The 12243-nt window shown below is 37.1% G+C and overlaps 1 protein-coding gene across 1 annotated transcript in view; it reads right to left on the bottom strand.

Annotated features, from left to right (window-relative positions):
• WDR64 (WD repeat domain 64) overlaps nt 1-12243 on the bottom strand; it is a 136751-nt gene that overhangs the window by 64382 nt on the left and 60126 nt on the right. Inside the window, exon 10 of the mRNA XM_047077344.1 lies at nt 6372-6511. Coding sequence (XP_046933300.1) covers nt 6372-6511 — 140 coding nt within the window. The remainder of the gene's footprint in view (nt 1-6371; nt 6512-12243) is intronic.

Raw genomic sequence — 12243 nt, 5'->3', positions numbered from 1 at the left:
ATTTTCAGTCACATGACATGATTGTAATTTCTTTTCATTAGAATACTTACCATGCTATTTTCCTGTTTATTTGCTACTTCGTTCGGCTCTCTCTTCCCCCAGAATGTCAATGTCCTGTGAAAAGGGCCTTATCTGACTCATTCAGTGCTCCCTCCTCTAGAACGCAGAGCAGTACCTGTCACATAATAGATGCTCAAGAAATAAATGCTTCCTGAATAAGTAATGAACGAGATCATTTAATTTTTATAATAACCCTGTAGGCAAAAATACACTTTACACATGAAGAACCATGTGGAAAGATATCAAGTAATTTGCCCAGTGAAGCTGCTGGGGTGTTTGAGTGAGCATCATAATGTTAATACACCTGTTACGCTTACAAGGAATGGGAAATCTAATCGCTTATGTCTCTTCACCTCTAGACATGAATGGCCAAAATATTTGCTAGACAGGTATCTTTGTTGTCTTTAATTTCTCTAGAGGGGACTCCAGTTCTCAATTCATAACATGGTTTAATTTTAGTGCCTCAAAACCTTCACTGTCTTTCCAGTACCATTAATTTTTTAATGTAATTAAAATTAAAAATAGTTTCCTTATAAAAGCAGTACTTACTGTAAAAAATAGGTAAGAAAAAAACACGAAAAAAATTAATCCATTCACAATTTGGCACCCAGGTAATTACAACATCTTGTTAATCACCCCTGGTAATGTATGATAGACAAAGAAATGTTTTAAAATAAAATAATTTCTTACATGCTTTTCATTATATTTCCCAATGTTTACCTAATGTTTAGGTAGTTTCCCATCAGTGTTCATCTATATAACACTGAAAGTCTATAAGATATTACTATGATGTGAAAGGACACATCACAACTTACTGAATGAAGGGGAGGGGTTGGGGATGTAGGGAGTCACAAGGTACAAACTTCCAGGAACAAGATACATAAGCCACAATGACTGTAGCTGACACTGCCATGTGATGTGTGTGGAAGTTGTAAAGAGAGTAGATCCTGAGAGCTCTCATCACAGGGAAAGAATTTATTTTCTTTCTTTCTTTTAGTTTTTTCTATCTACATGAGATGGTGCATGCTCACTAAACTTACTGTGGTAACCATTTCACAATATGTGTAAGTCAAACCATTATGCTGTGTACCCTAAACTTATGCAGTACTGTGTATCAATTATATTTCAATAACACTGGAGAGCAAACAAACAAGTAAATAAAATAACTTACTGAATCAAAGCCCTATTTTTAGATTTTGAATTTCTCACTCTTCTTCCCATACCTCTCTTTTTTTTTCTTTCCTTCCTTCTTTTATTTTATTTTTTTTTAATGTTTATTTATTTTTGAGACAGAGAGAGACAGAGCATGAACAAGGGAGGGTCAGAGAGAGAGGGAGACACAGAACCTGAAGCAGGCTCCAGGCTCTGAGCTGTCAGCACAGAGCCCGACGCGGGGCTCGAACTCACAGACTGTGAGATCATGACCTGAGCCGAAGTTGGCCGCTTAACCGACTGAGCCACCCAGGCACCCCACTTTCCTTCCTTCTTAAATCAGTGTACAAGCAACAGTGCAATGAACATCCTGTTTTATGGGTCTTTGGACACTTATCTGATTATTACATTAGAATAAATGCCTAGGGGTGCCTCAGTGGCTTAGTCAGATAAGCCTTCAACTTGATTTCGGCTCAGGTCATGATCTCATGTTTCATGGGATCAAGCCCCACGTCAGGCTCTGTGTTGATGGCTCAGAGCCTGCTTGGGATGGTTTCTCTCTCTCTCTGTCCCTCTCCCACTCGCTTTCTTTCTCTCCCTCAAAATAAATAAATAGACATTTAAAAAAAGAAGAAGAAATGCCTAAAAGTTTATTTGTTCAAGGATCTTATTCCAGTTTTTGTTATTTTTGTTGCATTTTTGCCCCTCTGCTAATCTGTATTTAACATTTTTAATAATGTATAGGGCAACTGTTTGGGGTTGGGACAGATGGGATGGACTATATTTAGCCACTAAGTAGCTATGTGACCTTGGGTAAGTTACTTAGGTCTCATTTGCCTTTATACATACAAAATTATGATAATTACTTTATAGGGCTGTTATTAGCGTCAAGTGAGTTGAGTATGCAAAATATGTACCACAGTTTCTGGCACTTGGTGAATATTTGATAAATGGTAATTATTATAATTCACAGAAAGTTTAAATGTTTACATAGTCATATTTATTTTTCTTTCTTTTCTTTTAGGTTGTAGCAAAATGTGCTTTTTTTTTTAAATATGAAATTTGTCAAATTGGTTTCCATACAACACCCAGTGCTCATCCCAACAGGTGTCCTCCTCAATGCCCATCACCCACCCTCCCCTCCCTCCCACCCTCCCATCAACCCTCAGTTTGTTCTCAGTTTTTCAGAGTCTCTTATGGTTTGGCTCCCTCCCTCTCTCTTTTTTTTTTCTCCTTCCACTCCCCCATGGTCTTCTGTAAGTTTCTCAGGATCCACATAAGAGTGAAAGCATATGGTATCTGTCTTTCTCTGTATGGCTTATTTCACTTAGCATAACACTCTCCAGTTGCATCCAGTTACTACCAAAGGTCATATTTCATTCTTTCTCATTGCCACGTAGTACTCCATTGTGTATATAAACCACAATTTCTTTATCCATTCATCAGTTGGTGGACATTTAGGCTCTTTCCATAATTTGGCTATTGTTGAAAGTGCTGCTATAAACATTGGGGTACAAGTGCCCCTATGCATCAGCACTCCTGTATCCCTTGGGTAAATTCCTAGCGGTGCTATTGCTGGGCCATAGGGTAGAACTATTTTTAGTTTTTTGAGCAACCTCCACACTGTTTTCCAGAGTGGCTGTACCAGTTTGCATTCCCACCAACACTGCAAGAGGGTTTCTGTTTCTCTACATCCTCTCAAATATCTGTAGGCTCCTGATTTGTTCATTTTAGCCACTCTGACCCGCGTGAGGTGGTATCTCAGTGTGGTTTTGATTTGTATTTCCCTGATGAGGAGTGATGTTGAGCATCTTTTCATGTGCCTTTTGGCCATCTGGATGTCTTCTTTGGAGAAGTGTCTATTCATGTTTTCTGCCCATTTCTTCACTGGATTGTTTGTCTTTCGGGTGTGGAGTTTGGTGAGCTCTTTATAGATTTTGGATACTAGCCCTTTGTCTGATATGTCATTCGCAAATATCTTTTCCCATTCTGTTGGTTGCCTTTTAGTTTTGTTGATTGTTTCCTTTGCAGTGCAGAAGCTTTGTATCTTGATGAGGTCCCAATTGTTCATTTTTGCTTTTAATTCCCTTGCCTTTGGAGATGTGTCAAGTAAGAAGTTGCTGCAGCTGAGGTCAGAGATGTTTTTTCCTGCTTTCTCCTCTAGGGTTTTGGTGGTTTCCCCCTGAGATCAGGAACACAACAGGGATGTCCACTCTCACTGCTGTTGTTTAACATAGTGTTGGAAGTGCTAGCATCAGCAATCAGGCAACAAAAGGAAATCAAAGCCATCAAAATTGGCAAAGATGAAGTCAAGCTTTCACTTTTTGCAGATGACATGATATTATACATGGAAAATCAGATAGACTCCACCAAAAGTCTACTAGAACTGATACATGAATTCAGCAATCTGGCAGGATACAAAATCAATGTACAGAAATCAGTTGCATTCTTATACACTGATAATGAAGCAACAGAAAGACAAATAAAGAAACTGATCCCATTCACAATTGCACCAAGAAGCATAAAATACCTAGGAATAAACCTAACCAAAGATGTACAAGATCTGTAATGCTGAAAACTATAGAAAGCTTATGAAGGAAATTGAAGAAGATATAAAGAAATGGAAAAATACTCCGTGCCCATGGATTGGAAGAATAAATATTGTTAAAATGTCAATACTACCCAAAGCTATCTACACATTCAATGCAATCCCAATCAAAACTGCACCAGCATTCTTCTCGAAGCTAGAACAAGCAATCCTAAAATTCATATGGAACCACAAAAGGCCTGAATAGCCAAAGTAATTTTGGAGAAGAAGACCAAAGCAGGAGGCATTACAATCCCAGACTTTAGCCTCTACTACAAAGCTGTAATCATCAAGACAGCATGGTATTGGCACAAAAACAGACACATAGACTAATGGAATAGAATGGAGACTCCAAAGTGGGACCCACAAAAGTATGGCCAACTCATCTTTGACAAAGTAGGAAAGAATATTCAATGGAAAAAAGACAGTCTCTTTAACAAATGGTGCTGGGAGAACTGGACAGCAACATGCAGAAGAATGAAACTAGACCACTTTCTCACACCATTCACAAAAATAAACTCAAAATGGATAAAGGACCTGAATGTGAGACAGGAAACCATCAAAACCCTAGAGGAGAAAGCAGGAAAAGATCTCTCTGACCTCAGCCACAGCAATTTCTTACTTGACACATCCCCAAAGGCAAGGGAATTAAAAGCAAAAATGAACTATTGGGACCTCATCAAGATACAAAGCTTCTGCACAGCAAAGGAAACAACCAACAAAACTAAAAGGTAACCAACGGAATGGGAAAAGATATTTGCAAATGACATATCGGACAAAGGGCTAGTATCCAAAATCTATAAAGAGCTCACCAAACTCCACACCCGAAAGACAAATAATCCAGTGAGGAAATGGGCAGAAAACATGAATAGACACTTCTCTAAAGAAGACATCCAGATGGACAACAGGCACATGAAAAGATGCTCAACATCGCTCCTCATCAGGGAAATACAAATCAAAACCACACTCAGATATCACTTCACACCAGTCAGAGTGGCCAAAATGAACAAATCAGGAAACTATAGATGCTGGTGAGGATGTGGAGAAACAGGAACCCTCTTGCAGTGTTGGTGGGAATGCAAACTGGTGCAGCCATTCTGGAAAACAGTCGGAGGTTCCTCAAAAAATTAAAAATAGACCTACCCTATGGCCCAGCAATAGCACTGCTAGGAATTTACCCAAGGGATACAGGAGTGCTGATGCATAGGGGCACTTGTACCCCAATGTTTATAGCAGCACTCTCAACAATAGCCAAATTGTGGAAAAAGCCTAAATGTCCATCAACTGATGAATGGATAAAGAAATTGTGGTTTGTATACACAATGGAGTACTACGTGGCAATGAGAAAGAATGAAATATGGCCCTTTGTAGCAACGTAGATGGAACTGGAGAGTGTTATGCTAAGTGAAATAAGCCATACAGAGAAAGACAGATACCATATGTGTTCACTCTTATGTGGAGCCTGAGAAACTTAGCAGAACCCATGGGGGAGGGGAAGGAAAAAAAAAAGAGGTTAGAGTGGGAGAGAGCCAAAGCATAAGAGACTCTTAAAAATGAGAACAAACTGAGGGCTAATGGGGGGTGGGAGGGAGGGGAGGGTGGGTGATGGGTATAGAGGAGGGCACCTGTTGGGATGAGCACTGGGTGTTGTATGGAAACCAATTTGACAATAAATTTCATATATTTAAAAATAAATAAATAAATATCCAGTTAGTATTCTCATTTCCCCCAACTGTCTTACACAGACAACATACATATATATTTGTTCTATGTGTTTAATCAGCAGGCAAATAAATTCCAAATATTATAATTAAAAAATAAAATAAGGGGCGCCTGGGTGGCGCAGTCGGTTAAGCGTCCGACTTCAGCCAGGTCACGATCTCGCGGTCCGGGAGTTCGAGCCCCGCGTCAGGCTCTGGGCTGATGGCTCAGAGCCTGGAGCCTGTTTCCGATTCTGTGTCTCCCTCTCTCTCTGCCCCTCCCCCGTTCATGCTCTGTCTCTCTCTGTCCCAAAAATAAATAAACGTTGAAAAAAATTAAAAAAAAAAATAAAATAAAATAAAATAAAATAAAGTAAAATAAAATAAAATAAAATAAACATAAAGTAATTAATAAAATAAAAAATTTAAGTTCTGATTTTGTTGTATTTTTTGAGGAGGTAATCATTATTATTTGCAAAGATAATGGCTCAGTCATTATATATCTAATATTCATAACTCCTTTTTTCTTATTTTAGCACATTGGTTAGAACATTTAAGACATTGTGTAATAACAGCAACAGAACCATCAGGCTTTCTGTCTTTGCTGATGATGTCCTGTCTGCAACAGGAGAGCCATGCCTGGTCTCTTTCCAGCACGACCTTCCTTTAACGCTTATATTTAATCATGTTCTTTCACATGCTCTCATCAGCAGAAACAGAACAGTGGCTCATCATTTCCTTCTCCACATCGACAGTATTTTTCTCAGTGACAAGCAGCTATTTCAGTCAAAAATTGTATGTGTTCTAGATTTTCCAGTGGCTGATTTTAAGGGGAAAAAACGGTCTATTTCATTTATGTTGTTTTCCGTTACCTTTGCAGAGGAAAGGCTGATGATGTGTTGATCTTTCTCATTGGCTACGATCTCGGTGATACTGAACATGTGCCCCACAAGTTTCCCCACCGGCTTGGTGCTGATGTTGGGATGCCACAACCGGAGTACCTTGTCGTCTCCTAACAAGGAGGACATGGGGAGGTTATTTGTTTTCTCAGGGATACAGACAGCTGTACAGACAGCTGGTCAAAGTTTAAAAAGTGCCTCTCACTCAATCATATTCTTCTCATCCTTCTAATACCAAGTCACATTCTGCTTCTTCCAGGATGCCGTCTATGATTGACTTGCTAAGAGGCCAGGCTTGCTTTAGGGCCATTTCCTCCTGTCAGGCTGTTTTGCAATAATTGTATTTACACACACGAGTGTGAATTCTTATAAATATTTTATGAGCCCTTTTCTTGCTTCAGTACTTTCCCACTCATTCATGCATTAATGTATTATTTATATTTTATTTACTTCCCAAGGTATTTTAGACAGATGTTCTTTTGTCTTCACATTGAGAGGAAGAGGAAAATTGCACATAATCTCTACCATTATAACAAATCAACTGTTTTCCTGTCTCCATCTTCCCTTCTAGCACATATCCATAAGCATCTATAATTTACACATACTTACTATCATAGCATACATACTATTTTTTAATTGTTAAAATCATATGCGTACACGGTAAAAGATTTAACAACACAAAAGGGTATAATTTTGTCAAAAATGTCTTCTTTCCCCTCAGAATCCCTACTTCACCTCCCTATAGATAATCACTGCTAACTGTTTTATCCCTCTTTTTTAAAAATAAACTTTTTATTTTCAGAGTTAAGGAAAACACTTTTCCATTCGTATTGAAATGCGTTGAATTATTTTTAGGGGGTATTTAGATTACCATTTCTTAACAACAAAAAAATCACTATTACTAACTTTTATCTTTGATATACACATTTAAAAAATACAATATAAATGTTCCCAAAATAAAAAAAAATCACTGTTTTTTAAAATGTATTTTTACCAAGAAATCACAGCATGCTATCTTGAATGCAGAGAGAGACCAACAGTGTTATTATATGTTGGGATTACAAGGCAAGTTGCTTTCTGTTTTTTCCCCCAGGGTTATTGAAATATAATTGACATACAACATTGTGTGAGTTTAAGGTATGCAACATGATTATGTGATATAAGTATATATTGCAAAGTGAGGTTAGTTAACACATGACCACCTCACAGTTACCTTTTTTCTTTGTCAGAACTTTTTAAGATTTGCTGTCTTCATAACTTTCAACTATACAATACAATACTGTTAACTATAGTCACCATGTAGACTTTATATCCCCAGAACTTATTCATCTTATCACTGGAAATTTGTACCCTTTTGTAAAATACAAATTTTACATGTTCAATATAATTCAAATTATACACACACACACACACACACACCATTTTTTTTTTTTGCATTTGTGGAAAAGCACAGGTCCACACCTTCATAATTATCATTTTGGCTGCTACATCATCATTTTTTAACATTTCCTATCAATAAATGTTCCTGCTAATTCTAGTCTTTCACTTTATTCAGCAACTTACGTATTTTTTTCTTCTTTTGGATATTGTTATTGAGGATAAATTTCCATGTTGTTAGGTTGTTTCCTAAAATGGGCATACCAAATTCCAAAGCCATCAACTATATATGATTATACCAGTTTCATCAAACTTGGGCCAGCAAATGGATTTTATCATAATTTAAAATGTTTGCTATTTTAATGTCTAAAATGACACTATGTTTTTATTTAATTTATATGACAACTGATGCTGCTGAATTTTTTCTCCCACGTATATCTGCTATTGTATCTCCTCCTATGAATTATTTAATCATATACTTTACCCATGGTCTATTAGAATTCTGATGATCTTAAAAATTAAAACCTAATAAAATTTTATTATCATATGCATACACACACACATCCACTTTTATGATAAAGACTAGCTAGTTGTTTACCAACTCTTATTGTCTCTTACTGGGTACACAGTTGGACTATATTTCCCAGACTCCCTAGCAGTTAGATGTGATCAGATTACTGACTTTAAGCCAGTGAACTAAGAGAATTGATATCAGATTTGACATGAGTAAGAGAAATACATTTCCATTTTGCTTGAGTCATTATACATTTTGGGATTTATTGTAAGGAATAAGTTTAAGAATTCTCTGACCTTGCACCAATGGGTTAACAAGGCTTAGAGTGGAAAGCTGCCACAGGGTAAAAGTGCCTCCAGAGTAGAACAAAGCATAGAGCAGAGTGGAAAGCCCCTTGCACAGGAGGAAACTGTCCAAGAACAGATAGAGGTGGAAAGCTGCTGCAGCAAGGTGAAAGGGCTGAGAGCTAGTTAACAACAAAAATGCCTTGTTAACTCTGAGGTGGCATGTTCTATTTGTCTTAGCACCTAGAAAAGTTAAGATAAACAGATACAGGTCCTGGTGCCTGTAGTAAATGGCCATGTGCTCAGTGCCAGGACTTTGGTTTGTATTGATCCTAACATCTAACACCTCATACCTTTAAAACCCCCTTTCTCTCACACACATGAGTTAATGATCACTGTGTTATTGTCTCTTTAATGATCACTGTTTTATTGTCCATCACATTTTTAAGCCTTCTGATCCTAATAAATACCGAACAAAGATCCTTACTCAGGGTTCTTGTACCCTCCTGGACATTAGCCTCTCTCGTATTCAATTTTGTGTCCACTCCCTTGCTGGACAAGACAGAACTCCAGACTCAAAGTCTGTGACAATTTATTTGTTACAACATTATCTAAACTAATGTGTAGTTGTAATCTAATTATTTTAAACAAGCAACCTAAACCATGTATAATAGTTTACAAAATATAGAATATTTTCATTTTATTAAGCTTATTTATTTTAGGAAAGAGAGAGAGAGAGAGAGAGGAGAGAATGAGTTGGGGAGGAACAAAGAGAGAGAGAGAGAGACAGAGAATCCCCAGTAGGCTCCATGTTGAGAGTGCAAAGCCTTATGCGGGGCTCGAACTCATGAACTACAAGATCATGACCTGAGTGGAAATCAAGAGTTGGACCCTTAGCCAACTGAGCCACCCAGTTGCTCCCCAAATACAGAATATTTTTAATATATTGGATGTCCCATTTCACAAATAATTAAATGTCATTTTGAGTCATATAAAATCATCAAAGAATTTCAAGTTGGAACCCTAGGAATATATAATCCAACTCTCTTATATCAGAAAAGAAACTAACTCCTACATATTAAGTGATTTTCAATTAAATGATTTACTTTACTTTAATGATTTAAGTATGATTTGTCCAGAATCACATATCAGAAAATGGTATCACATTAGGAATATTATGGCACATTCTTGATAATTTATTATCAAGGACCTTCAGGGCACTAGAAAAATAAGATTGTACAATAACACTATAACTTAAGGTATAATTTATATATAAGTTATACAAGACACAATTTGTGTATTAAAAAATACAAAATTCAAAGTGGCCATGTTGGTTAATCAGGTATCACATATTTGGCCACCCACAGGATGAATTTGCTGATATATATTGGATTTTTTTATGGAAATACACTTACCCACACCAGTCAGTTAGGGAGGAGAATTAGATAACTTACCAGCTGGACATTTATAGACCAAAGAAATGTTCTAGACACAAATGTTTTCATAATTCTATGACTATTTTGCCAGGTTCCATAAAAAGAAAAAGGAACATAGTATTTTCTTTCTCTCCTTTGAGTATTCCAATCCATTCTTCAAATCTTAGCATACCTTTACCTCCAAGAATATTTCAAAATGTCTTCATATTCTTTAAAACCAAGTGCTCCTGCCTATGTGTTCCCTGCCCCAGCATGTTTTATAATTAATTATTCATTTTTCTCTACCATCCACTCGAGGGCAGAACTTTTTCTTTTTTATCATAGTATCTCAATTGTGTAATCTACAGTGGGAGTTCAAATATTTATTCAACAACTTCCACAACTTCAACCTTGGGATGCTGAATCCTAGCTCAGAAATTTAACTATCAAGTGGCACAAGACTGGGAAAACATGTATCCAAACAAAAATAAATCTTTGTTGAATGTTCGCCTGATTCCTTCCACTCCAGAAGTCGTTGGGTTATGGAATCTTAGTAGAGACAGGCTGAAAAATCTCAGGACACAATTGACTCTTACCTTCTATTTCTCAGGCAACTGGTATGGATTGAATCATGTCTCCCCAGAATTCTTATGGTGAAGCCTTGACCCCCAATGTGATGGTATTTGAAAATGGGGTCTTTGGGAGATAATTAGGTTAAAATGAAGTTTTGAGAGTTGGGCCCTAATGATGGGATTACTGTTCTTATAAGGAGAGACACCAGAGAGCTAGCTCTCATGCTCTCTCTCTCTCTCTCTCTCTTTCTCTCTCTTTGCCATGTGAGGATAGAGGGAAAAAATGGCCATGTGCTGGCCAGCAAGAGAGCTCTCACTAGACATTGACCATGCTGGTACTTTGATCTTGGACTTCCAACCTCTAAAACTGACAAAATAAATTTCTGTTGTTTAAACCATCCAGCCTATAGTATTTTGTTATGGTACCCTAAGCTGACCAAGACGGTGACCAAGATATTTTAAGTGGGTAAGGGGGATGTTTTGTTAAATTTAAAACTTCCATGTTGCTCTTATTAACAAGAAAAAAATATCTTAAGAAATTACTTCATGCTTGGCATTTTGTTAGATGTTGAAAAAATTCTAGATACTGACCCTACTGAAAGTCTTTTTCAGAAGACCAAAACTTATACCTTCTAGAACTTATTTCCAACATTTCCTCCCTAAAGCTGCCCCTGATCACTGTCCCCAGCCTCAGATGGTGTTAGGATTTCTTCCCCATTCTTAGGTTGTTTTCTTCCTGTTTTGCTGATAGCACAAACCCTATTTAATTATTATTATTATTATTATTATTATTATTATTATTATTTTGCTTAAATATCTGTTTACTCATTATCTGGTGAGTCTTATATTTCTCATTTACAGCAGGGTTTGACAAATAGTAAGTGCTTAATACATGTTTGCTAAGTGAATGAATTGGCTAGTAGAGTCACTCAGGGAGTGCTTACAAAATATGTATGTGGGGAAAGTCTACCTTGATTTGAAACCTGGCTCTATCACTCACTAGCCTTATGGCTTTAAGTAAGTGACTTCATCTCTCTATATCTGGGTTTTCTCATCTGTATATATATCAGGGATTACTGGAACTTTCGTCATAACCTTATTGTGATATTAAATGGGGTCATACATGGATAATCTGAACAGTTCCTGGACTATGAGTGGACTATTACTACGACTCTATTCTTCTTCTTCTAAATCGCTGTCATGTGCAACGTATTTTATATAAAATGTTTGGGGGAGAGAGAGAAGAATGTATTCACAGTGATACAAAACATGCCCTGATCTTGAGAGTTTATAATCTGGTAGAACCACTAAGGCAAGCATGAACGATCTGGAGGTAAAGTAAGCATTCATAGAAAATATTTCAAATCTGAAGGTAGGATTTTCTACTATAAATGATATATTATGGGTCATAAAGGGTTAATTCCTTGTTCTTTTGTTATTTTTCATTTATTTTAGTTTCTCTCTTCCTTTTTTTTTTTTTTTTCACTGTGATTTAGATAAGGCCACATACAAAGATAGGATTTTCTTTCCTTTAGCAAGCTCCCATTTCAGCTGGTGAGTCAGTGGATCCAAATGCCTCACTCTTGATGAGATGAGCTGGCTCAATGCAGAGAGAAAAGCAAGGGAGGGAGAGACTGTGTCAACCAGATTGCTGTGGTCCAGGGGTTGCAAAAAGGGGCAGGG

The sequence above is a fragment of the Lynx rufus genome, unplaced genomic scaffold (genome assembly GCF_022079265.1).
Source record: "Lynx rufus isolate CCGP_SWC_20201006 ecotype Redwood Valley unplaced genomic scaffold, mLynRuf1.p SCAF_15, whole genome shotgun sequence".
Lineage (NCBI taxonomy): Eukaryota > Metazoa > Chordata > Mammalia > Carnivora > Felidae > Lynx > Lynx rufus.
This window is presented reverse-complemented; position numbering and strand designations above follow the sequence as displayed.